The sequence below is a fragment of the Rhinatrema bivittatum genome, chromosome 11 (assembly GCF_901001135.1).
Source record: "Rhinatrema bivittatum chromosome 11, aRhiBiv1.1, whole genome shotgun sequence".
NCBI classification, from domain to species: Eukaryota; Metazoa; Chordata; class Amphibia; order Gymnophiona; family Rhinatrematidae; genus Rhinatrema; species Rhinatrema bivittatum.
Genome location: NC_042625.1, coordinates 88,368,379 through 88,396,358, shown reverse-complemented (window position 1 = coordinate 88,396,358; position 27,980 = coordinate 88,368,379). Strand labels below are relative to the sequence as shown.

The 27,980-nt window shown below is 45.1% G+C and overlaps 1 protein-coding gene across 1 annotated transcript; it reads left to right on the top strand.

The window, feature by feature from the left end:
• Nucleotide 1: 1 nt before the first annotated feature.
• NUDC (nuclear distribution C, dynein complex regulator) lies at nt 2–23,800 on the top strand. Its single transcript, XM_029571250.1, has 9 exons — nt 2–214; nt 5,351–5,428; nt 15,235–15,438; nt 15,655–15,738; nt 16,337–16,453; nt 17,323–17,517; nt 18,389–18,472; nt 18,618–18,736; nt 23,204–23,800. Exons 1-9 carry the CDS (start codon nt 140–142, stop codon nt 23,253–23,255), a joined length of 1,008 nt encoding a protein of 335 aa, XP_029427110.1. The 5' UTR covers nt 2–139; the 3' UTR covers nt 23,256–23,800.
• The last annotated feature ends 4,180 nt before the right edge of the window (nt 23,801–27,980 follow it).

Here is a 27,980-nt window from a genome sequence, read left to right as displayed (position 1 = left end):
TCCTCTCGTGTCAGTTACGGCGTGTGGACGGTTCCAGCTTACCGGAAGTCGTTTTGGCCGGCAGGCTCTTCCAGGCTGGGGGTTCAGTTACAAGAACCAAAGAAGTGTTTGTTGGGCTTGCCTGTGACTGCGGGCGACCATGGGCGATCAGGATGAGCGCTTTGACGGGATGTTGCTAGCCATGGCGCAGCAGCATGAGGGTGGCGTGAAGGAGGTAAAGGCAGTCAGGACGGGCCCAGTTTATGACTGGAGGGGGGTATGGGGCCCACGTGTTGTCACAGGAGGGGAGGGATCACTGGCTTCGTACGGTAAGAGTGGGTATCCTGTGTGGTACTTCGGTTCGCCAAGCCAGACTTGATGAATAGCGAAACAAGGTGGGGTGGATCCAGTGGCGTACCTAAAGTATTTGGTTCCCGGGGCGGATACTTCTTTGGCATCCCCCCTCCCCCGATATATAATTTTAAAATTTCCTAAACATCGATACAATATTTCAAACAGCTGACATCAAATAGCCAATAATTAAAAATAAGGATTTTAGAATGTTCCCGCTCTCCATACCTGTTACCCTGAGATAGTCGTGAACTGTGGGTACACACAACCCAGACAGAGACACACATACACGCTCGGTGAGAGACAGGGTGCTTGAGTGGCTGTGTGTATGTGACAGACACACGTTTCCTCTGGCTGTTTTACTCTGTCTCTCTTTCTCTCACCACTACCCTTGCATAGGCACTCTCATATATATATATATATGTGTGTGTATATATATATATATATGTGTGTGTACATATATATATGTGTGTGTGTATATGTATATATATATATATATATATGTGTGTGTACATATATATATATATATGTGTGTATATATATATATATATATACACACACACACATACACACGTGCACTCTTAGTACTCTCCCAGGGCCACTCTCTCACACATGATTTGGAGCTCTTCTTTGGCCGCTGGCTGCACAGTAAGCCTCTTCTTCTGTCGCCAGCTCCGGGAAACGTCGGCGGCATTGCAGGGCCTTGTGTTCTGACATTGGCGGCACCGCAGGGCCTCTTTTCTGCCGCTGGCTCCGGAAAACACCGGTGGCACCGTAGGGTCTCATATTTATCTGCTGTTGGCTTCATCTTCCGCAGGACCTTGCTTTTGCTGGCGGGGAGTAGGATCCCCGCCAGCATATCACTGCTCCGTGCCACCATGGGACTTTCCTACCGGTGGTAGTGGCACCTCTTCCCCTGTTGTCACCCAGGGTGAACTGCCCCCCTTTCCCCCTTAGTACGCCACTGGGTGGATAAGCGCTTTTCGCTTTATTTTATTTTTCTAAACATTTGCAATCACATAATATCAAAACCCAAATGCAATAAACGACTCTTTTAAGTTCACCAATAAGAAGACTCAGTAGATTTAACATGGCAATGATTAAAAAATAGAAAAGAAATACGCAATATAATCCAGCTAAACATTATAAAAAGCAATTCATGATAACCTAGCTTCCAGTTCTTAGTTGGAAGGAGTTGAGGTGATCTTAATGGGCTTATTTCTAAGACAGAAAATAAGATGGTTAGGATCAACAAAGATTAATCTATTCCCCTGATATCTCACAAATACGTTTGCAGAGAAATTTGTAATGCTCTGAGTGCCTCTAGATAAATCAGGAAACATCCTCATCAATTGTCCCTTTCCTTTCTACAGTGAATAAAAAGATTAGTAATAAAGCAAAATGTCAGTTAGGGGCTCCGTTTACCCACTGTTGAGCTTTTTCCTCTCTGATACTGGTTCATGGCAGAATTTGCTAGAAGAAGCGATTTTATATTACACTTCCTCACTCTAGGAAAGTGTTTCCCAACCAGTGTGCCTTCAGACCTGATCAGGTATACCACAGAAAAGTCACCAGTACCCAATTCTCAGATTCAGATCAACACCTGGGCTCTGCTCTCAGCGGTGGCTTTTAAACATTTAGACGCTCGCTTCTGAGAACATAGGTAATCATGCATGCCACTTCTTCCTAGCCACAGCATGAGCCATGGAATGTGGCAATTAATGGACAGCTTGCAGGGTATGGATTGCCAGACCCTGTTTTGTGTGGCTCACACAGTGCACGCAGCATCCTCTTCATTTTCCTCTTCCTGGGCTACTTCTTTTGAGTCCTTCCAGCCTTTTTTGAGGGAGACAGACAGAGAGCATATGCTGAGTACTGGATATGATTCACTCAGGCTGATGCAATATAGTGCACACGGCTTTACTTGTGCCCAAAACCCCTCATGCAATAAGGCGTTTAGAGCGTCCAAAACACACGTAGCTAATAGCGCTCATCACATATAAATTCGTGTTGATAAGGCTAGTAGTTATTACCCTAATGCAAAAAAAAAATGTGTGCCTAATGTGCACATTTTTGCTCTCAAAAATTAATGCCTGCCGCCTGCCCTGGAGCAGGCATTAATTCTTGAGCTCCAAAAGTTAACAAGCAGAAAATACTGCTTTTCTGTAGTTACTCTGACTTAATATCGTGGGGATATTAAGTCAGAGGAACTGAAAAAATGAGATCCAGAAAAAAAAAAAAAGGTCGCTGGTGGCCAGGTTAGGAAAAGGCACCCTGGAGAGGTGGATCGGTGTGCGTTAAGAGAGCAGGTGCTCAATCATCAGCGTCTGTTTAACGTGTGCCGATATTGCATCGGTCTGAGTGTTGGGAGCAACAGCAGTGGAGGAGCTCTGGCAGCCACATGCAGCAGTCAAGATAACTCACTGAGCCAGCTGCCCACACTACTCCAACTTCTCCCTTCTCCTGCACTTATATAGCAGGGGCTGGTCCATTGTGATGGGTTCATGTGTGTCTCCATCCCCTCTCTCCCTTTGTTTTAAAATTTGGCAGAGATTCTGGTAGGACTTTCAGTGCATTCCCAGTTCTTCTTTGGACCATATGGGTCTTCTCAATATCAGTATTGCCTGCCCCATGGAGGTTGGTGTGCCACACAATTTTGTTATTGTAGGTGTGCTTTGGACTTAAAAAGATTGGGAGACACTGCTCTAGCTATCACTGTTGCAGTCAGTCTGCAGTAGATATGCCCTTGCTCTACCACCAGTCTCTTTCAAATTCTAGCAGCTGCTCCATCATTCACTGTCCCTGTGTTGGTGGCCCTGGTGACCCCAAACTGATCTGGGTTTCAGCATATCCTAAATAAATGTGCACGAGATAGAATTCTATATTTTTTGTTCTGAGAAAACCTGCCAGTTTCCATTTCTGTTAGTGGCGTGGAGAGCATGGGATTGGTGTGACAAGAAAAGTGCAGGAGGAGAGAGAAATCTATGGAGAAGCTCTCATGTAATAAAAATGTAAGAGAGGAGATCCTTCTGACATTGGGTAGTCTGTAGGTCATCTGCTATAAAATTGCATTGCTTTCCCATTCAATTTAGAGTTTTTTCAAAGTGCTAGTGTTAATCCATCAAATTATGTATAGCACCATGCCAAATAGACTAAATACAATGATTAAATGTTATATTGTCACACATGTTCTGATCTGCACAACCAAGTTTACTTGCAGTCCAAAATTGTAAGAATTATAGAAGCTTAAAGACAAGGGATCGAAGTTTTTCTTACCCTTGTCCATTATTGGGGAACTCTTTGCAGAAAGAATTGACCGGGAGGGAGGGGGGCAGTTAGGAAAAACCTGAAGGCGTACTATTTTAGAAGAGCATATGATTGAAAATTGTTGTATTTTGTTGTTTTTAGTTTGTGTTTGTTAATTCTGTTTTCAGTTTTATTGTGTATGTTAAATTGGAATCCACATTGGGCAGATTGATTTTAGAAAGCGCTGGATAAAAATGACTTTAAATAAAATGACTAGATTAGTTTTATGGTCACTACTGATTACTGGATTTCTGCTACGCCATTTCAGAAGCTTGGTTGGTCAGATAGCCATCTGTTGATGAAAACTGGTGAGCAGATTTGTCTTTATGGTTGTCTTTGGCCATCTGGTTTCTGCCAAACTGTAAGAATGAAAGTAGGAGACCCAGAGAGAGAGATGGGAGGGCGATACCAGATATAGGTTTATGATGGAAAAACTTGCCTTTGGGTCTGTAGTAAAACAGATTAACAATATATGTTTAGCAGGTTTCCACTTGCATGAGCAAATATTTATATAACATCATATGTGGTCAATGTACTGGACAGGATAAAATCCATGATTCTGTCCAAGAAACAGCTTAGAGTTTTAGAATTTCTCAAATTTGCCCAGAAATGAGGGAGTAGGAATGACTTGATTTTGCCTGTGGCTAGAATTTAACAGTCTTCAACATTTAAAACTTACCGGTAAGTAGGCATAAAGTGCTGGAGATGGCACAGTGAGTCGTTGAAGTGGAATTACTGCTACTTGCTAACCCTTCTATAGTGCTATTTGATGTATGCAGTGATGTACCAAAAATTTGGATCTTCCATAGTTTTAGAGGGTTGTGCTTTGAACGCTACCCTGAGCTACATCATTCATCTTTGTAGATGCTGACAATGAATATCGACCCCCTGAGGTGGTGATAATGGGCTTACTTCTGAAAAAAAATAAGATGGTCTGGGTCAACAAAGATTCATCTAGTCCCCCTGGTATCTCACAACTACTACTACTACTACTCTTTATGCTTTCTAAAGTGCCAGCGAATGTATGCAGCATTATGCAGATGCACATAAGAGACTGTTCCTGCTCTGCGGAGCTTACAATATAGTCAGGACATACAGACAAGATAATTGAGTGTTTGCTTTTCAATGAAAAAGGAAATGATTAGGAAGAACCAGGATTTAAGAATTAAAAAGAGAGAGTGGATTTAAATGAAGACATGGGCCACTAATAGAATATATATATATATATATATATATATTTATATATTTATATTTATATATATTCTATTAGTGGCCCATGTCTTCATTTAAATCCACTCTCTCTCTATATAAATATATATATATTTATATATATATATATCAGGCCATCACCTGTCTGAAAGGAAATATAGCGGTGGGATGATGAGACTAATCTGTTTTTTTATATTAGTGGAAAGTACTATGTAAATTCAAACAAGCTATTTAAACCAAAGGTGGGCAAACTATGATCTGTGGACCACATCCGATCTGCAGGGGGGTTTTCAGTCCAGCCAGCAGTGGTGGAAGATGATCCCAAAGGTTTGCCACCCCTGATGTAAAGAAACCTTTGCTTCCCCTCCTTCTGTCATGAGCTTTCTGCAGTCGGTGTTCACAGCTGAGTAGTTGGGGTGGATGGGCAGACTAGATAGGCTGTATGGCCTTTTTGTGATTTTCTTGTTGTAAAATCTTTTTAATGACAAATTCCCTTCTTTTTCAGCTTGTGAATACTTTCTTCAGCTTCCTTAGACGTAAAACTGATTTTTTTGTGGGAGGAGACGTAGGCGTGGCAGAAAAGGTAAGAAAAATGAGCAGCTTTTGGAATCTTGCACCCGTGCTTCTCTTTATGAAGTATCAGAAATATTATTCCCTGTATGTACCCGGATCAGTCCAGACTCCTGCGATTTGCCTCCGCACCAGCAGGTGGAGACAGAGAAAGTTCTGACAGACTCTGCCATATCTACCTAGGTGCCACGCACAGCCGGTCAGTATTACTCTGTCTCCAGCAGGTGCTGGGAGTGCTCAACCCACAGGCTGTGAATATTAGGACAGTGGTTAGTTAGTTTCAGGTGACCAGTTCTCAATTTGGGCTAACCTTTTTTGTTGGTCTTAATTAAAAAAAAAAAAGACAAATTGGACAGAGGCATCTCTACAGCGAGGTTCTCCTCAGCCTCCCAGGGGCAGATTAATCCCTCCTGGTTCATGAGGCAGCTGCGGCTGTGCTCGAGGACCCGATAGCCTTCCTTCAGCAGCTTAGGGGTTGACACCGGGGAGCCCGGCTCACTCACCCCTGGAGTCCTAGCGGCACGACCCTTCCTGTGCTGGGCAAGTGTAAAAAAAAAAAAAATTTTCACTTGGTGTTTCGCCTTTCCTTTCCCTCTGCTGGTCGTTTTGCTGGAGGGGGTTGTGGGCTTCCGGGATCATACATTCATGTCTCGTGGTCATGTGAACATGTTGCTTCCTTTTGGCAACTTATTTCCAAGTGTCCTAAAATATTATCAAAACCCCTGAACTGTGTCTTTTGGGGCTGTATGGGGAGAACACACCCTTACTACTTCTCAACAATGTCTGGTCGATCATCTCCTTCATGCTGGGAGATTCACCATTGTACTAATGTGGAAGTCGACTCCTACATTAAGCTGTTGGCAGAGCAAGCACATGAGATGGTAGATAAACTTACTTATCAGCTTAACTCTTTATGAAAAAATATGGAACCCTTACTAGAAATATCGAAATAACCAAAAAACCCTGATTCATGTACATTACCTTATTGTATGGTTTAGCGTATTATCTGTATCCTTGCTGGGAATATTGTCAGATCTGAACAAATACTCTGTATTGATTGTCCACTGCTCTTCTGTATGACTACACTCTCGAAACCCCTTGTAAATGGGGATTATGTTGGTTGATTTCATTTTTTTTTCTTTTGTTGCCTCCTGTATATTTTGTAAAAGTTTATAAATAGTTTAAAAAAAAAAAAAAAAAAAGCAGTGGTCCCTGGGGCACGCCCCTATTCACCTTTCTCCATTGCGAAAATTGGAGAAATGACCTGATAATTTTACTTTCCTTAGTGTAGACAGATGGACTCAGGACCAATGGGTTTATGCTCCCCTGCCAGCAGATTTATTTATTTGTTTTTATACATCGATATTCAAACATAAGTATCACATCGGTTTACATAATAACTTAAGTGATAGCGTGACAGCAGGTCATGTTATCTTTACATTGTAACATAGTGAAAAACTGCATCTACGTATTGCTCTAACAATTATAATATTATTACATTGAATAATTATTACATTGATGGAGACAGAATCAGGTTTCAAAGCTGACGTCACCCTAGATACACCCCCACAGTGAGCTCAGCCCTTCAGTATTCTCTTCAAAAGCCACTGTGGACATACTATCAAAAAAACTTGATTAAAAAGGATAACCATAACTGTACTCAACCAAACATAAACACTGAACTCCAGTAAGAATACAGATGCCCTGATCTAGGGACTGGATGACGGCTTTACCCTCTTAATCTCTTGGAATCGAAATCCACTCCAGGGGCGAATCCTTGGCATCGTTCTTGGGCAGCCGTGAGCAGGATGCTGAGCCCATCTGTCTACACTAAGGAAAACGAAATTATCAGGTAAGTAATTTCTCCATTTCCTAGCGTGTAGCCAGATGGACTCAGACCAATGGGATGTACAAAAGCTACTCCCGATCGGGAAAGGAGGCTGCCTGCGGTCTGTTAACACCTGAACATCCAGGCGATAGAACCTGGAGGTGGTGTGTAAGGAAGACCACGTCGCCGCTCGGGAGACCGCAATCTAGCTTCTGCCCATGAGACTGTATGAGCCCTAATGAAATGGGCTTTAACCTGATGGGGTAATGGCTTTCCTGCCTCCACATAGGCACCCGTGACCACCTCCTTAATCCAGCGAGCTATGGTCTCCCGCGAAGCTGGTTCACCCTGCTTCCTCCCACTGTGAAGGATTAACGGGTGGTCCGTCTTTCAGAACGGTTCTAAAACTTCGCACCAAAAGCCTACTGACATTCAAATGACGGAGAAGGCGGTATTCTTCCTGGTCCTTGTGCTTATCTAGAGATGACAATGAAATGGACTGATTCAAATGAAGCTCCAAAACTACCTTGGGCAAGAAGGATGGAACAGTACAAAGCTGTAACGCTCCTGGAATCATCCGGAGGAACTGTTCCCGACATGACGATGCCTGTAGTTCAGAGATGCGACGGGCTGAACATGTAGCCACCAGGAATACTGTTTTCAGGGTTAATAAATGCAAGGAAAGACTGCGCAGAGGCTGAAAGGAAGGCCCTGCCAAAAACTCCAATACTAGCTTAAGATTCCACAAGGGAACCGGCCATCGTAGGGGTGATTGGAGGCGCTTCACCGTTTTCAGGAAACAGACCTTGTCCAGATGAGCCTACAGGTGGGTTCCTTTCACCTTGCCCCTGAATCAGGAGAGAGCCGCTACCTGGAGCTTCAAGGAGTTAAGGGTCAAACCTTTATTCAAGCTGACCTACAAAAATTCCAGAATTAGTGGGATTTTGACCATCCGCGGGGAAATGCTGCGTTCCTCACACCAGGCCTCAAATACTCTCCAGACCCGCACAGATGCTAAGGATGTAGAGAATGTCTGTGCGCAGCGTAAGGTGGAAAATTTTGCTGCCGAATATCCTCGCTTCATCAGGTGAGCCCTTTCAAGGGCCAGACTGTAAGACAGAATTGAAGTCTGATCCTCATGAAGGACCAGTCCCTGCTGTAGCAGGTCCCTGGGTGGTGGGAGGCACAGGGGGGTCTCTGCATGTCTGCATGCCACGGACGCCTGGGCCAATCTGGAACTACTAGTAAGACTAGTCCCCTGTGGCACCCAGTTCTGCGAATGACCCTGCCTAGGAGGGGCCACGGAGGGAAGGTGTATAGCAGCTCCTCTTCCGGCCAGGTCTGAATGAGCGCGTCGATCCTCAGGGTCAACTGATCTCTTCTGCAATTGAAGAATCGGGGAACCTTTGCATTGTGAGATGCGGCCAGCAGGTCGATGGATGGGAGACCCCCAGCGATCTACTACCAGCTTGAAAGGATTTGGCTGTCATCGCCCACTCTCCTGGATCCAGACTCTCCCTGCTTAGAAAGGCTGCTCTGATGTCTCTTCCTGCGATGTGGGACACTGAGATCATCTGTAGATGTATTTCTGCCCATTCCATAAAGGAGATCTATCTCCTGTGATATTTGCTGACTTTTGGTTCCACCCTGGCAGTTGATGTAGGCTACTGTTGTGTTGTCTGACATTATGCGAACCGCTTGACCCTGGAGTATGTGGCTGAATTGTAGAGGCACCAATCTGATTGCCTGGGCTTCCAGGCGGTTTATGTTCCAGAGGGCCTATTCCTTGGTCCAAAGCCCCTGGGCCGTCAGTTCCTGACAGTGAACTCCCCAGCCCCAGAGGCTCGTGTCTGTTATGAGGACTCTGGAATGTATACCATCTGGTCCAGGTGATTTGCTTACAAGTACCTGGCAAGTACCTAAACATTAAGTAGATCTCATGCTACTGATGCTGGTAATAGCAGTGGCTATTTTGTAAGTCAACTTGATTAATAGCAGTTAATGGACTTCTCCAAGAACATATCCAAACCTTTTTTAAACCTAGCTACACTAACTACACTAACCACATTCTCTGGCAACAAATTCCAGAGCTTAATTGTGCATTGAGTGAAAAAGATAGTTGTCTGTGCCTTTGTCCATTGAAATACCTCACCATGCTTTGTTCCTTTACCTATCCTCTCATTCCTGTTTTCATTGCCTTTTTGATAGTACTAACCAGTGAACTTGCAGAGATACTTTTTCTATTGGAAGAACAGCTGCCTCTTAGGGTGTCTGCTTCTTTATCAGAGTTTAGGATAGTTACTGCCGTGGCTGTGTGGCGGGGAGCCAGGCTAGAGCCATGCCGAACTATTACCTCTAAGACCTTGACCTGCTGCCTGTTGTTCAGTTGTTATCGGGACACCTGACCCAGGGAAGGAGATAGCTCTTCTGTCTTTGGGTGTGTGCAAGATGGTGACTTGCACCTAAAACCTTTTAATAGTCTTTCAGGGTAATTGGGAGATGGAAGTCTTTTCTGTCCTGCAGGTCAGATATATGTGTACATTTATTTGGACATGCCAAATTGCTAAATATTGCTAAAATATATTTATCAGATGACAAGCATTCTGCTGCCTAGAAATTTGGGTTTAGAGTAACTTTTCTCATATATGGTAGTTTCTGCTGTACAAGTGGTATTTCTTTTTGTATTTATATTTATTGTCATTTTCAATTATGCAAAGAATGTACCTTTGCACAGATAACAGAGAGAAATATAATAAGCAGTAATTAACACAATAACATTGACATCCAAATCTACTTGCTCCCTTAATGTTAAAAAAAAAAAAAAAAGTGGAGGAGAATCAGAAATCAAGGAGAATAAAAAAAAAAAAATTACAATAATTAATAGACGGCAAGAAATTCCACCTTAAATTCACGAATCGGATACATCCCTATAACTCTGGGTTGGTTACAGAATTAGCCATTCTAGTGCACAAACATTATTTCAGTTGATCAAGATCAAAAAAGATAGAAGTATTAGCTCCATGTTTTTATTACACATTTAGAAGGCAATCGCTGAGAGAAAAAGAGACCAAAAAGACCAAAAAAATTGTAAAAACTTTGCGCTGAAACTGAGAATGCTGTGAACTCAGGGATGAAGAGACCCGCCCCCCCTGACGTCATCACGTTCAGTGGCGAGCCGGTAAACGGCCACATTCCACCAGGCGTCTCGCGTCGCGCGCTGAAGGGGGTGCGCCAAAGGGGCACTCCCCTTTGTGCACCCCTTCGTGCAATCCTTTGTGCTACGCTTATTTTAATTCCCTTAAGTTTTCCTTTGTTAATTAACCTTTTTCATAGTATTTAGTAATCCCTTGTTTAATAAATATGTTCAATGTATTTGACTTAGGAAACCTATTTTCCTGCATACTCTGTTTTTAATGTAAACCGGTATGATTTGTATCTGATACAAGAATGTCGGTATATAAAAATTCAAAATAAATAAATAAATAAATGAGGCACCTAGGGCTAACACCTCAGATCGCATTGAAAGAAATGCCTTACGGTCGAACTTGCATTATCTTGGCTAAGGCGGATAAACTCTGATTAGGCCCCACAAAAAAGGAACATTAAAATTTGAAAAGTAAGATTTCATTATAAAGGCAACATCCTGGTCATGAAAGAAAGAAATCAACATTGTAGACCTATCAGTCACTTCAATATTGAAATTCTCCAAATAAGATGATACATTTGAAAAATCAGCATTAAGTTCAAGATGAGCTTCTTGATTAGGACTAGGCTTAAAAGGTAGAAACAAGACTTTATTGGTGGAGGGTATCTGCTCTGCAGGAATCTTCAGGATTTCAAGGAAGAAATGCCAAAGTGTTAAGCGGAGCAGTTCAACCATTACTTTGGGGAAATTTAAGAGACTTATACTCTGTACATGGTGAGACCGCACCTTGAATACTGTGCAGTTCTGGTCACCGCATCTCAAAAAGGATATAACTGCACTGGAGAAAGAGCAGAGAAGGGCTACCAAAATGATAAAGGGGCATGGAACGGCTGCCCTATGAGGAAAGGCTAAAGAAGTTAGGGCTGTTCAGTTTGGAGAAGAGACAACTGAAAGGGGATATAATAGAAGTCTACAAAATCATGAAAGGACTTGAACAAGTTAATGAAAATAGGTTATTTACTCTCTCAGGTAATGGAAGGACTAGGGGGTACTCCATGAAGTTAGCAAGTAGCTCATTTAAAACAAATCGAAGAAAATTCTTTTTCACTCTGCGCATAGTTAAGCTTTGGAATTCATTGCCATGGGATGTGGTTACAGCAGTTAGTGTAACTGAGCTTAAAAAGGTTTGGATAAGTTCCTAGAGAAAAAAATCCATAAACTGCTGTGATGGTAATTAATAAGCAACAGTAGCTTGTGATCTATCTAATGTTTGGGTACTTGCCAGGTACTTGTGACCTGGATTGGCCACTGTTGGAAACAGGATACTGGGCTTGCTGGAACCTTGGTCTGACCCAGTATGGCCTATCTTATGTTTTTATGTTCAGTTATTTCATTCAGTATACATAGTTCTTATTGGCAGTATTGCAATGATATTTTAGTTATTTTTCAGAATTCAGATACTCTAGGGCAGCGGTTATCAACCAGTGTATCGAGACACACCAGCGTGTTACCAAGCATTGGCAAGTGTGTTGCGGCTCCCAGTGTCCCACTGCCCCACTTGTGCTTCCCTTCTCCCCAGGGGTGGGGCCAAAGAATGGAGAGACGCTGCGCGCCGCCGCCGAAGAATGGAGAGACGCTGTGCGCCGCCGGCGGAGGCCAGGCCGGCGGGGCCGAAGAATGGAGAGACGCTGCGCGCCGCCGCCCGCCACCAGAGGCCAGGCCGTCAAGGCCGAAGAATGGAGAGACGCTGCGCGCCGCCGGCGGAGGCCAGGCCGGCGGGGCCGAAGAATGGAGAGACGCTGCGCGCCGCCGCCCGCCACCAGAGGCCAGGCCAGCAGGGTCGAAGAATGGAGAGATGCTGCGCGCCGCCATCGGAGGCCAGGCCGGCAGGGCCGAAGAATGGAGAGACGCTGCGTGCTGCCGTCGGAGGCCAGGCCGGCGGGGCCGAAGAATGGAGAGATGCTGCGCGCCGCCGGCAGGGCCGAAGAATGGAGAGACGCTGCGTGCCGCCGCCCGCCACCAGAGGCCAGGCCGGCAGGGCCGAAGAATGGAGAGACACTGCGCGCCGCCGTCGGAGGCCAGGCCGGCAGGGCCGAAGAATGGAGAGACGCTACGCGCCGCCACCGGCGGCTGAAGAGTGGAGAGATCTGTGCACTGCTGCCGGAAGCCAGGCCAGCAGGGCCGAAAAGAGGAGAGATCTTGCACACCACCAGAGGTCAGCTCCAGTGGCGGCTGATAAGCAGAGGCCAGGCTTATTGGGCCAAACAATGAGAAGAGGCTCCATGTGAGCTTGTGTGTGTGGAGTAGAATGGGTGCCTGCGTGCATGAGTGGCAGCTTTGTGTGTGTGTGGGGTGGGGTAGAATGGGTGCCTGGGTGGTGAGTGGCAGCTTTGTGTGTGGGTGGGGGGGGGGGTAGAAGGGTGCCTGGGTGGTGAGTGGCAGCTTTGTGTGTGGGTGGGTGGGGGGGGGGGTAGAAGGGTGCCTGGGTGGTGAGTGGCAGCTTTGAGGGTTGTGGTAGAAGGGAGCAAGAGCATTTGTGTGTGATTGAGAGCTTGTATGTAAGTGACAAAGCATGTGTGTGATTGAGAGAGAGACTGGTCAGAGATGATGTGTTTCTGTGAGAGAGAGAGACTGGTCAGGAAGATGACTAGTGTGCGTGTGAGAGAGACAGAGTGGTCAGCGAAGTGATTGGTGTCTGTGTCAGAGAGAATGATCAGCGAAGTGTCTGGTGTCTGTGTGAGAGAGACAGAGACTGGTCAGGGAGGTGACTGGTGTGTGTGTGTGTGTGTGAGGAAGAGATACTAGTTAGGGAGATACTGGTCTGTGTGTGACAGAGACTGGTTGTGGGCCCTAAGGAAGAGGACTGTGAGGAAGAGCTTCAGCAGCCACTGCTGCTTCTGGTGAGTGCTATTAGCCTACAAGGGAAAGGAGTAGGAGAGTTGCTGGAGAGGGTAAATAAAGGTGGCTTTTTAAATTTATTTTTCTTGATTGACTGCCATTTTAATTATTGGGTATTATGTCATGTGTCTGCTGTTTTGAAATATTTTATTGATATTTGGACAATTGTTAATAATTTTTATGAGTTTTTAATTGTTGGATGTTATTCTGTTCATCAGCTGTTTTGTAACATTTCTTAGTATAGTTTTACAATTGTTTCTAAGTGGGTATCTATAGCAGCTTGGCTTGCTCTGTTTTCCCAATAGGAGGTGTATTAGTGTTTAGGGCCTGGTTTAATATTTGTAGTGGTAAATTACTGTCTTTTCATAAGGAGGGGTATTGTGCTTGCCAGTAAAGAGAGTTTGTTTTGCTTTTACTGAGATGTGGTCAGAACCAGAATATCTTTTTTTGTATGGTGAGTTGTACGGGTAATGCTCTAGTTCTGCTCTGCACCCATTTTTGGTGGTCGAGGGGGTTCCTGAGGATGCAGAATGTATATTTACATTTTGCCCCGTGACAGTCACATGTTCAGTGTGTCACGCATGTCAGATGTGTCCCGGCCGAAAAAAAGGTTGAGAACCACTGCTCTAGGGCACTATCATTACTAGGGATGTGCATTAGTTTCATCCGTTTTTTGACTGTGCGCGCGTACCTCGCCGACTTTATAGTACACATGAAAATGGATAGTATGCACACAACTCATTATTTAAAATACACATATACTATATGTTTTTTCGCATGTAATATAAAGTCGGCGAGATTGATGAAACGAATGCACATCCCTAGTCATTACATACATATTAAAATCCATTTACCGTTTTCCTTGATCAAGGCCCATAAACCAAACTTATCCATTCAAAGTGGATTCTGTTAACCACAAAATGACCATTGCTCCTTACGTCTAAGCTGGTGTGAAGAATTACTGAAGCTCTGAAGCAGGGGTCACCAAACCTTTGAAGAGAAGGGCCGCATAGGACTCTTGGGAGGGTCCTCCTCAGAGTTTGATGAGCAGGTTAGAGGTGGAAGGGAGCGATGCTTGGCTCTTTCAGTGATTTGAAACGCTGGGGAAGGCAAGGACCAGGGTGCCCAAGGGCGTGGCAGATAGGGTTGCCAACTTGTGAGAAATCAGACTGTCCCTTGTCTTCCCCCGCCCGCGTCTGTCTCCTGAGAGAGCGGAGGTTTAGGTAGATGGGTGGATAGCAGACGGGGTGTTGCTAGCAGCCAGGAGTTGTTTTGGCTGCATGGCTGTTTTTCTTCCAGGTTTGCATGGTCTTCAGCAGCAGGAGCTGACATGTGTGTCCCCCAAAGCCTCCCTCCACTCCTCTCACTCCGGCCTCCTCCCCAGGTGCCTCAAGCTTCAGCAGTGGCACGACCTGCCTTCTCATTTCTGGGTTTGTCCCACTGCTGTACTCTTCCCCCAAACTCTGACAGCAGCAAGAATCAATCAGAACTGCTTCTGCCACTGCTTGTTGCCTTTGCCCTGTTGCAAGGCCTCTTCTTTGCTGGTGGGTCCTGGGAAACCCTGTCAGCATAGCTGACTGTTCTATAACAGGGGAAAAAAGCATGGCAGGCCAGAAAAACAAGCTGCTTGGGCCAGAGTTTGAGGACCTCTGCTCTTAAAACATGCAGAAGTCCATCTAACATGTTAAAACTGGGTGTTATGTCTTTTTTCCTTTATTAAATGTATTTTCTAACAAGGTTTGGTTTGATTAACTTGTTACACTTTTGCTATAATGTTGAAGGGTTCCATGGCCAAAGGATCATCTGGCTGAAGTCTTGCCAGGATGAATTAAGGATGGACAATCAGGGTGGGGCAGAGGGTTTTCAGAGTGGACAGGATTCCTGTGCCTTGAAAATATCAGGAAACCCTGCCTCCAGTATTAAATATTGACTGTTGTTCTCTTTCTAGCTAATTAGGGAAACATTTAACCACCATAACCAGCTGGCTCAGAAGGCCTGGAAGGAGACAGAAGCTCATCAGAAAGCAAAGCGCTTGGAGAAAGCTGAACGTGCTGCCAAAGTGGCTGAAGGAAAGAAGCGTGCAGAGAGTGAGCCTCAGATCAAAGAGCTAACAGATGAGGAAGCGGAGAGGCTGCAGCTGCAGATCAACCAGGTGAGCTCCCGAGTGCAGGTTCTGCATGTCCCGGAGAGTTCTGTTACTTTCCAGATCCTGTGCCACGGGAAGCTGTACTGCGACTAACAACTTCTGTAACTTCTGTCCCATGCTTTAACGTCTCGAGCTCAGGCACTCTTCTCGACTAGGGAGAGATCCTGGAAATCCCAGGATCTGTAAATGTGAACCATGTTCTATTTCGCTTTTTGTGAACAGAAAAAAGAGCAGGAAGAAAAGCAAGAGGAAGTGAAAGATGTCAGCCCAGTCACTATCACCACCCCCACAACAGAATCCAGAAAGGTAAAAAGCTGCCGAGTGCCTGCCACTGAGCCATTGCTTTTTTGCATTTTGCCTGTGTCCTGCTTTTTGATCTCTCTCATTCCCTGTCTGTACCCGGATCAGTCCAGGCTCTTGGGTGTCCTGCTTTTTGATCTCGCTCGTTCCCTGTCCGTACCCGGATCAGTCCAGGCTCCTGGGTGTCCTGCTTTTTGATATTTCTCATTCCCTGTCCGTACCTGGATCAGTCCAGACTCCTGGGTGTCCTGCTTTTTGATCTCTCTCATTCCCTGTCCGTACCCGGATCAGTCCAGACTCCTGGGTGTCCTGCTTTTTGATCTCTCGCGTTCCCTGTCCGTACCCGGATCAGTCCAGACTCCTGGGTGTCCTTCTTTTTGATATCTCTCAATTAAAGATTCTGGAAACTTTGTTTTGATGAGGAACACCAGAGATATATTGTGAGCTGAATACAGCAAAGCACATGAGATGATATTATGGGCTTGAAACGCTGTTAAATGTGGGCACTGCAGACTTCTGCATCCTTGTCAGTAACTTCTGGTCGTAGAAGCGGGGGCAGGGCTGTACCAAAGCATTCGGTTTTCTGGTACTTTGTACATTGTAGGAGGAAAATTCTGATGAAGAAGAGGACGAAAAAGATAAAGGAAAGCTGAAGCCGAACTCTGGCAATGGAGGGGACTTGCCACACTACAGATGGACACAGACCCTCTCTGAAGTGGATGTAAGTTTCAGACTTTGCAGCATTAGAAGCGAGGATTTTGGGTGAAGGCCAGTCCTTGCGGTATTTCTCCTGAAGTGCAAGTCCTGCCTGGCTTTCAGGCTGTGCGTATCAGTGTCCCTGACGGTAGCAGGACTGCGACTCCAAGGAGTCCAGCAGAGTTAATGCGGGGCTTATTTCTGAGACCCAGCAGTTTCCGGGTGGGATCTGGCATCAGGAGTCTTCATTCAAAGTACTCGGGGGGTGGTTTTCCTCCTATTTCATATTCTTCTCCCAATCATTGCAGTAAGAGTCCTCAACCAGGGGCCATGCCCCTGAGCTCTTTCCAGGGCCCTAAATCTGTCAGTCATCCCCGCGGGCTGTGAATGCAGCGTGGATCTTGCCTGGGCTGGGAATACGCTGGATATTGCCACATTGTAAGAATTTCATTGGACTACAGAGGTGGCAGCAGGGGACCGTGGTATGACTAATAAAGGAATACGGCACCCGAGGGGTTAAGATAAAGGTGGGAGGTCTTGGCTGACTGGTGCTGGACTTGGACACTGGCAAACCCAGTGGAAGGCTGGGAATGTACCTACCAAACCCACTGCTGGCTTCTTAAAGAGCTCCAGCACCCCGGGCCTCTGGATATTGCTGTGAAATCTGGCCTGCATGAGGCGAGATGAATGAGAGAAAAATGCCAACAACAGAAGTTATGTACGATTTGAAAGGTTCTGCCCCACATCGACAGAGGCTTTGCTTACTGATGGCTGTAACTTCTCCTTCATGAAAAGTAGGTTTGTTTGCTTGAAAGTCAGCTTCTTTCAGGCAGGGGAGACGTGAAGAGACTGCTTTAAAGGCCTGACTGCCCTCTCCCTCTTTCTCTGGGATAGCTGGCTATCCGTTTTCAGGTTAACTTCCGTTTGAAAGGGAAAGATGTGGTGGTGGATATCCAGAGACGGCACCTCAGAGTGGGGCTGAAAGGCCACCCCCCTCTGATTGATGGGGAGCTCTACAATGAGGTGAAAGTGGAAGAGAGCTCCTGGCTAATCGAGGATGGCAAAGTTGTTACTGTCCATCTGGAGAAGGTAGGAGAAGAGATGGCAGGGAGGGTTCTGGGAGGCCAGGCAGCGCTTTCTCACTGAAGGGGTTCTGTTGAAGTAAGACCCCCCCCCCCCCCACACACACACACACGGACAGCTTTGCTCATTTTCCTTCGCTAAAGACTGCACTCTAAGTAAGAACCCCGCTCCCTGAAAAGGATGACCATCCGTCACAGTTTCACTCTTTGTCCTTTGGGGCTGTGCAGAGAACATGAAATGCAAACATTTCTTCATGAACCTCGCCCGTTCCGGAGACCAAGAGAGCGCTGCCGCGTCCCTGCCATGATGGGGTTAATCTGCAGGGTCTGTTTGCAGCAGCCAGAACTCAGATTGTTTGACCTTGGTATTTGTTGGTGGCTTCACTTTGCAGCCATAAAAGTAAAGGGGAAGTTGTAAATGGCAAATGAAAGCACAAAGGGCTTGCAGTTTGTTTGGGAAGGGTGGGGATCTAATTATAAACCACAAAAACTTCTTGTCCTGATGTGCTGCTTTTCTGAATTTCAAATTATGGGGAAAAGGGAAAAAAAAAAGTTGTGCGAATGGTGGGGGTGTGCATTTGTTTCATCTGTTTTGGTGCTGCGCACATAACCTCGCAGACTTTATAGTACATGGCTAAAACAGATAGTACGCGTGTGTTTTTAATGAGTTATGCGTGCGCTATAAAATCTGCGAGGTATGTGTGTACTGCCCAAACGGATGCACAACCCTTACTAATTCAATGATACGGATTACTGGAAAGATCTTGTCAGATTCTGCTCGCTGTATGCAGGAATTTTCCTAGCTGGATAAAGGCCTGGTGTAAGGCAGGTGATCGTTTATAAACTATGTTTTTAAATAGTTTTTCTTCTTTCTTCAGATTAATAAAATGGAATGGTGGAGCAAGATCGTCTCCACAGACCCTGAAATCAACACCAGGAAGATTAACCCAGAGAACTCAAAGGTAAGTAGCCGCCTGCTTTTCAAGAACCCACACTGAGGAGCCCCCTGTATTATTGATCATGAAAAGGTTTGTGAGAGGGGGGGGGGGGGTGGTGTGCGGGCTCCGCTTTGTCTGCAGACAGTGATGTCTGTCTGTCTGTCTTCAGTTGTCAGATCTGGACAGTGAGACCCGGAGCATGGTGGAGAAGATGATGTACGACCAGCGACAGAAATCCATGGGCCTCCCCACCTCCGAGGAGCAGAAGAAGCAGGACATACTGAAGAAGTGAGTGTCGGCCAAGCTTTGAGCAGCTCAGAGATGTAAAATGCCAACTGCTTACAGGCTTAGGAATTTCTGGTTTAATCCTTTAAACATCTAATATCTGCCGGTGTGAACTGGGGCCCGCCCGCGCTGGAGCAGGCTGGTAGGAGCCGGTGTGGGAGCCCCCTCTACAGCTGCAGACTGCTCTTCCTGGTACATAGCACCGACCAGTAACATTTCAGTAATTTAACCAGTCCACTTTTAAATGGTATTTATATCCTTCCTTTCTGTACATCTTGGGGGGAGGTGATGTCTCTGCAGCCTGTTTATGTACGTTCACTTTCCCTCTCAATGTCATTTAAGGCTTGTTCAATTCTGGGGGTTGATTTCTTTTCCAAGATCTGCTCCCCCCCCCCCCCCCCCCCTCCACTCAAGCCGTAACAGAGTAAAGGGCAGCAGAGAGAGACCAAAATGGCCCATCCAGTCTGTTCAGTTGAGGTTATTGAACTTTGCGTAGGTTCTCATATAATTTCCCATATGCAACTCAATGCCAGTTTTCCTCTTTCCTGACCTCTCAGCCCTTTTCCTACCAATGCCTTCCATATCCATCCCAAGCATGGCTAAAGTCTGTTCCGGTGATGGCCTTCACTAGTAGGCCGTTTCAAGCCTTGCCGCCAGCACCCAGGCACCTTCTAGGCAGGGCCTCCTTCCTCCACCATTGCTTCATACCAAAAGCTCAGCATCCGCCCAGAGGAAATCTCAACTACTCTTGCTGCTTGCATGCTTTACTCTGTCGGAAAGCTGTGGGGACAGAGAGCACCCCATGAAACCTCTGACCTAGGAATAAAAGTTCAATAAACTGTCTTTACCTGGAAATACATGGAGATAAGAAGTTGCCTGCTCCCCATCAGTATCTGACACTGGTAGTAATAGGTTTATTATGCAATAGCCTTCCCAGTTTACCTTCAGTGCAATTTACCTTAAGGCTGTGATATGTGAGAGATTAGCGTCTCCAGAGCAGGCCATTACTGTGTGAGGAGAGGCAGGAGCTGGAGCTGTGCAATAACCTTGTTCTGTATCTGGGACCATCTCTTATCTGGCTGCTAGGAAGGAAGAAGGATTAGGGTTTGAAATAGCTGCTGGATTGCTCAGTTGCTCCCAGCCGGTTCAGGTGCCGTGTTCTGCAGCTGCATTTATAATAGCACGCAGAGAAAAAGTGGGCAAACTGAGTGCTAGCAGAACCTCAGATGGATCAATAGTCTTGAAGCTGATTGGGATTTACTTTCTTTTAGCTTTTAGAATGACCTGAAAAATTTGGTTCTGTGATCCAGGCCCCACCCATAATCCAAGAAACTGCTTGTGTGGGAGCAGCCATCACAATAACCTAAGAAAATTGGGGAATGATTTCCTTAAGTTCTTACTGTGAGCCCTGGATTATGAGTAAAAGCAGAAAAATCAGCAGGTACTTCGTGGTAAAGCTTTATGAAAAGAGAAGAAGTGGTAGCTCACTTCTGGGTCCCTGGATTTGCTTTAGCTGTGGTTTACTGTTTTACCAGAGTCGCACCTCCAGCGAGATTGATGGGGGGGGGGATGAGAGTGCAGCTCAGCTGAACCCTGTGGCGAATTCTTGGTTTGTGTAAATGGAGATAGTGAACTCGCTGCTGTGCATTTCAGCAGAAGTGACTTTGAAACCTCAAAGCTCCTGCGTTTGTTATAGTCCTCCATTTCTTACAGCAGTAGCTTTTGTGACTTGATTAGATGTTTTGTGGCACTTATATAAATGTGGATATTAAAGTACTTAAAACATGCTAAAAGTCAACCTGCACAGAAAATCTTTCAATTTCTAAACTCATTTTCTTTCAGAAATTGTTTTCCAACTTTTTTAGTGTGTTCCTGGATATTTTCTTCCTCCTTTTTGCTTTTCATTTCTTTCTTTCTCGTTGTTACCCTATCCTCCCTGCCAGAGATGATGCTTTGCTCTCTCCCCCTTCTGCCTTGTGTCCATTTTTTCCATGTTCCAATCTTGCTTCTCTCATTATCCCCAGGTATTGCCACCAAAACCTGCCTTATTTTGTTTTCTTGTCCCTGACCCTCCTCCAGTATCCAACTGTGTGATTGAAGCAATCAGGGCAAGGGGCGTTGGTATTTGAAACAGTAGTAAGAAGGATCTGGTGAGGCCAGGAGTGCATGGGAAAGAAGGAAGCGAGAAACATGAGTGGTGATAGTGGAGCAGTAGGGAGCAGTTGTTGTGGAAAAATATCCATATGCCCTGTGCCCTCCACACTGTTGCATTGGCACAGTAAATCCTCAAGGCTTTACAAGCTCCATCGTTCACATAGAACAGGCAGTGGGTGAGCATGTGAGTAAAATGCTCCCCGTCATCTTTGCAAACATTGTTACCCATTTCTTGCCAACAAGTTAAAATTGATTACAAACTATGAAGTGCACACATCTGCCTGCCTGCTGCATTTCACCCTGACGCACGTTGGTTTCCCGGCCTGCTCCTTGCCCTCAAGGAATCTTAATGTACTTTGAGCAGCAGTGCATGACACTGAGGATTTTGTTGCCTCTGTATGGATTTGAACTCCCCTCTCTCCTCCCAACTCCAGTAAATGCCTAGAATAGCAAATGAACAACATCCTCTTCTCCTGTACACATTACTTCATCACTGGCTTTGCCACTGGACTTTTGGTCAGCAGTGTTGGAACTTGGCCTGTGCATGACCCAGTCAGGGTGATCTTGAATTAGGGATAAATACGGGATAAGCAGGGAAGCTGGGTAAAGCTGTAACCAAAGTTGGGTCATGCTTTTGCAACAGGAAGGAGGGATGTGCCTTGTGCTCCTCATCTTCCATCATACTTTGTGAGAAATCCTGGGGCTGCTGCAGAAAAAGCTGTTCGGGATGAAGGCAAGGTCAAGCGTGTGTGTATGCTCTACATCCAAAGCGCTGATGTAGGCCAAGTGGAAGGAGCAGTAGGGAGGCGATGGTGATGCTGTGTTTATTGCTGGTAATGGAGCTGTAGGTTTAGGGGATAAGTAAGAGAGGTATAGGCCAGAACATGGAGAAGGCTTATAGAAAGGTTGATACACTATATTTGGATTTTCAGAAGGCATTTTACAAAGTCCCTCATTTCCTAGCGTGTAGCCAGATGGACTCAGGACCAATGGGTTTATGCTCCCCTGCCAGGAGATGGAGACAGAGTAAGGTTGCAAAGCTGACATCACAGTACATATACCCCTGCAATGTCCTCAGCTCTCCAGTATTCTCCGTCTCCAGCAGATGGTGGATGTACCTCTCCCTAGGGGGAAGGAGAAATTCTACATTTTAAATTGAAGAAAATTGATCCCCGATCTCCTGCGGTGATACCTAAAGGTCCCTCCCCCAGTTGAGAATTCCTGAGGCGATTTCCGAGATCCCTCAGAGGTGTGCCTTGGTCTGGTAGCTGGTAGCTGAAAGGCATTGGGAGCAGGAGGCCAAGTGCAACGGTGATGGCCGGAGACAGTCTCTGTACTCAGCGGTTAAGTGCAGAACCCAGGTAAGTTTAAAAAAAAAAAAAAAAGTGAAGATGATTTACCGTCCGATTCAGAGACAATTAGAAGGACTTGCCTTGTACCCCAACAAAGGGAGGCCTTCAGCTAGTGGTTGCTCTTATTGGCAGGGAGTATTTTCTGGAGGGGTAGAAGCACTGCAGCCTCATCATTATGTACGAGTTACAGTTATTAGTTACTGCTTTAAATAATACAACACTCCTAAACCAGTTGTGCCTTTTGTGATTGAGTCCATTCGGCTGCTTGTTTTTTATGAATATGCATGAAATAGACTTGCAGGCGCTGGTTCTCCAATGTATGCAGGTCTGTGTTGTGCATATTCATTGTGGCAATCCTGAAAACCCGACAACTTTAGGTGGGCCTCCAGAAGAGGGTCAGGAAAGACTATTCCAGAGCCTCGTGTATTGCAAGCATGAGGTGAACAGCACCTTTTTGGTTCCTCTGTACATGTTTACCATATTCAAGCCCTACAAGGCCAGCCTGGTTTAAAAGAATTTCCGTACACATTCATCAAGTGCAAATTGCATCAGAATCATTCAGTGCCCTCCCTGAGGTGCTTCATAAAATGGCCTGCTAGAATAAAACCTGCCGTACTTAAATAAAATATTAGCTCTTAATTTTAAAATTATTTATTTTTGTATTGTGTGCAACGCTGTCAGCTGCTGTGTCATTGAAGCTAGAGTATATTGTGATGCCATTAAGGATATAAGCCTGATTGAGGTAGAGTTGCAACAGATGGTCATCTGATGATGTCTGGGAAATTGCTGTATTAGAACTGACAGGGATCTGTTAGTAAGAGTTATTTTTTTATTTCTTTTTTTTAATCTTGTTCTGTCCAAGCGTTTTCTCTTTTCTGTTGCTGCACTATTATTGCTGATCCTGTGACTTTCTGCAGTAGTTGTTGTTGTTTGTTTTTTATATAGACTCCTTTTCCTCCTTTAGGTTCATGGAGCAGCACCCAGAAATGGACTTCTCCAAGGCCAAATTCAACTAAATTTCCATTCGCCTCACACTGCATCCCACTGACCGAAAAGGACTTGGAGAGAAGGATTCCTGGCTTTGAAAGGATAGGCACTGACAGCTCCTGCCTCAGTCTCTTCCTGTCTCTTCAGCTGACGCAGCGAGAAGCGAGTGTGCCGCTGCAGAGCCCGGAGCGCTGGCACGACCTGCCTGTGGCACTGCCTGTGGCAGGAGAGCAGGGAGCTGTCTGTAAAAGGTCACCCTGGGGGGCCACCTGTCTTTCCTCCCCTGTGTCCCATCAGTTCCCTTTGTCTTTGCTTTTTCAGCTCAGTCGGAACCAGGGCTTGGGGCCTGGTGGCCTGAGCCTTCATTCGCAATGCCCTCGGCCAGGGGCCAAGTACCAGAGCTCCTGCCGCCACCCTCCATTCATGAATCCTAAACCCAGCCACTGCTCTGCAGCATCCCCCATCTGATCTGTGTGAGGAATTGCACTCGGGTCCTTATGAAGGTTCAGATGCTGAATTCTGCATGTTGAGAATATTGTTACAATAGAAATTGTATATAAAGGAAAAAAAAATCCGGAGGATTGGATGTTGTCTTCATTGTGCTTTTAAGTAGATCACTTGCCATGATTTCCGTTACAGTTCCTGAGTTTTGGGCCTTTGCGGTAAGAGAGGTAGGGAATGGGGGCTGGGGAGAACAGATAATGAGATCGCATGGCTTCCCCTCTGCCTACTCGCATAGCATCAGGCTGGGGGTGGGGTAGAGCCGGTGCTGCAGGGTAGCCTGTTCTGTTTGTTTTCTGAGGACTAGCTGTATTTGTTATCATCTTGCCAAGGACTGTTTGTTTTTTGTTTGACACTGGTGAGAGCCCTGGGCGTCCCTGAGGGATGAAGAGAACGGTTTAGAATGCGAAGCGTGTTTGGTTTTTTTGTTGTGTGTGTGTGTGTGTGTTTGGGCTCGTTATAGTTATTTATTAAGATTTATGGGCTGCCTATGCTGAAGCCTTAGACGGTAAACAAAATAACATATCATCATTAAAACAGCTAAAAACAGACAGACAGTAAACAAAAGCAAAACACTTCAGCTTACTAAAACCAACTCCTGCCCAATATCAGATGTTGCCATTACAAACATTCCTGTGTAAGCAAAGTTTTTACCATAGTTTTAAAGCTCTTAGTACAATCCACCAGTCATAGCTCTTGAGTTCCAAGCATGTGGCGCTGTCGCACAGCAACTCGCTCTCTAGTCCATGCAAGAAGATTATATCAAATAACCAGGACTCCAAGAAGGCCCCTTGAGAGGGCGTCGGTGCCTTTGACAGCAAAGTGGGTGTTTGGTTGCAGGAATCTCTGCCCACCAGCAATGATTCCAGATGCTTACACGGCAGCACCTTAATAAGATTCCCCCCTCTCACCTCCCGTGATGACAAAACTGTAACCTCAAGTATAATAATGAGAAACACAAGTTCTTACCATGATAGCCTTCTTTAATTAAAACCAGGGTATAAATCAAACAATCCATGCACAAAGAGGGACCAATGAGCCTAATTCATAAGCAGTGTGCCATGCTCTAATTCCCTTACACATACTGCCTAAGACCAAGGGTCTATCAAGCCCAGTGTCCTGTTTACCAATACCCAGTTAATTGGCTAATTAGAATTAGGTGCTTAAATAATTTGTTAATAAGTAAACTATCCTGTAGGGTCAGGCTTCCCAAAACAGCTCATTGGGTATTCAGGTATCTGTTGTGGATATCGGGGCCCCAGGACCGCTTTGGGGAGCAAGCCTGCCCAACATCCTGTTGTGCAAAGGTTTTGAGTTTTTTTTTCTTCAACATAAAAGTTAATGGGAATTTGTCATGCAGTGAGCAAAATAAATTTCAGAGCACTTACAAAGAAAAGTAGTTGATGTCCCTGTGGCTGGACAGGGTTCTAAGATCATTTCTAAACATGTGGATTGCCATCCACACAGTGACTCTACCCAGGAGTGGTCATCCTGCCAAGATCAAACCAGAAGATCACCCATTTAGAACCCCAGACTAACATCTAAAGGTCTAAAGTGTGCTCTTGCTGAGGTGAGGCGTCATACATCAACCTGAAGGAATGGTGGTTGGAGGAGGATAGCTGGGAAGAAACCAGTGCTCTCTAAGAACATTGGCGCCAACCTCCAGTTCACCAAAAAGCATCTGGATGACCCACAGGATTTCTGAAATGTTCTCCAAACAGCTGAAGCAAACACTGAACGCTTGTGAGTGTAAATGCTTTTGGTTTTTGCCAAACTCTGTCTTCCCAAGTAAGAACCTCATCCTGACTGTCAAGAATGGTGGTGGATTTATCATGGCATGGGATAGTTGGCAATCAGTGCTGGAATCCTGAATTCTGATTTAAATTAGAAAATTCTAGAGGAGAATGTCAGGACATCTGTCCCTGAGCTGAAAATAAGCTCGAAGTGGGTCATACAGCAAGACAACTCTAAACGTTCACGTAAATCTACAAAATGGCTGAAGAAAAGATTGCAATGGTTTGGATTGGCCAAGTCGAGGTCCTGACTAAACACTCTCGAAATGGTGTGGCAAGACCTGAAGCGAGCTGTAAATGCACAAAAGTCCTCAACTTAGGATAAGCCAATATTGGGTGGGTGGGAGGTTTTAGTGGGGAGTGGCTTGGTAATTTGTCTTATTTGCTACGTGTTTTGTTATATGCTGTTTTGAGGTCTGATTATTGGGGGGAGGGGAAGTAAACAGAATAAATACGTTGTCAGAATTGAAACCAATATAGATGGAAGAATGGACCAAAATTCATGGAGGGTAACATGAGCAATTGTCCAATCATTACAGGACATGTGTAGCTAATGCTATTACTGTGGAAGGAGGTGCCACCTATTGCTGGATGGAGGATTCACATTTCTCCATACAAGGATATTTAGTATTGAATGTTTAAATCAAACTATATTCCTTTTTGCATTATGTATTCAATTGGGTTATTTAGTTCCTACTCTAAACCTTGATGAGAGAACATTGTGTTTTGAGTAATGAGATCAGCCTAGGGGCTTCCTAAACTTTTATCACCATATGGTAACTATAAGAGAGGCAGAGATCAAAATCAGTCAAGCTGAGAGACTTAGAGAACGAAGTACTCCTACTTTTCTGTAAACAGTTTTTTCTAACCCTGAGACTAAATTGTTCCTGGTGAGACTGAGCTATTGCCCTTTTTGAGCGTGAATGGCTTTTGTGCTGAATAGTTTGCTTTTCAGTGCTGTGTGTGTGGCCTTGACTGTGTGTGCACGGCTGCCAGTGTGAACTTCAGACCCTGCGCTGAATGGAATGGAAGTTGTTTTTCCGATTTGGCCTCGTCCTGTTCCGTTACCTAAGTGTCAATGACACCACCTTAAAAAAAAAACCTGTAGCGGAAAACTGAGTTACTGTGTTAAATATGAACCAATGATGGGAATAGCCTTACATTTAGCACTAGTATATTTAAAGTTATTTTTCAACTGCCCTTCCATATTATCCTACTGCTTTATAAAGAAAAATACATAATCAAATGCTATTTGCTGTTGAATGTTCCCCTGTTTCATGAGGTAGGATTCTGGTACCCTTACAAAAGCTCTGAGCAAGATAGGATCTGGGTGTAGTGAAAAGCCACACTAAATGCTCACAGTGACCTTTTCTTAGGAAACTCTACAGTATAGAACCAGCAAAAGCTTATAAGAAGCAACATCCAAATATGAATGTGATGAAATGTGGCATATGTGCTGCTTTAGTATTCAAGCACCAGAAGGAATGAGTGCATGGAGTAACTTGCTGGTGGGGCAGTTACTACCCTTAATCAATACAACTCCATTATTGCTTTCTGCTTCAACAGCAGGGGAAAAGGGGACTTGGATTCATGCAGCAACCAACAAGGGCATCTGATTTCTTTGGTCTGTAAAAACAAATAAACTTGCTGATGCAGCAGTTACTACCCTTAACCAATAAGCCTGATACTTTTGATGTAACTCAACATTGCTCTCAACTTCAATGGCAAGTGGTAACAGGGACTTGGATTCAAACAGCAACCAATGAGGGTCCAACTTTTATGGACTGGGAATCTGTTAAGCATGGGGATGGCCTGCACAGCATGGCACATACTACCATAAGAAACTTGCTAGGCAGACTGGATGGACCATTTTGTCCTTTTCTGCTGTCGTTTCTATGTATTCCTTCCAGAGTGTGATAGAGACACTCTTTGCAAACAGTACATTTAGGCAAGATGTTCATACACAACCAAACTAGCCCCTGCTCAGCAGAGATTGCTGTTCTTCTTTCTAATGTTCACTGTGTCCCAAGTGAGATTCTGCAGAAATGCCATGAACGCAGGTCAGCAAGTGGTAAACAATATTCCCAAGTGGTGAATGGCTCACTGTTTCTTATTGGTTTATTCTATAGCAGGCTTATACAGGGAAATGGTACAATTCTTAAATCTAGATTTTTCATGCATGCTATTCCCTCCCATTTGTGCCAGTAAGCAACTCATGGAGTGGTAGCAAAATTGTCCCCCTGTCTAAATTCTAGTGAGGGATAGCAGCATAAATAAGTCTTTACTAGCCCCGTTTATTGATTGAGGTTTTTGATTCTGCATTTCTCTATGCTGGACTCTTTCTTGAGTGGGGCTGCAATCCAACCAAAATGTCAGCAGCAGTGGATGTTCACCGAGCACTACTAGAAGACTTGATAGTTCTGGCACCCCTGTTATCACAGGCGGGGGGGGGGGGGGTGG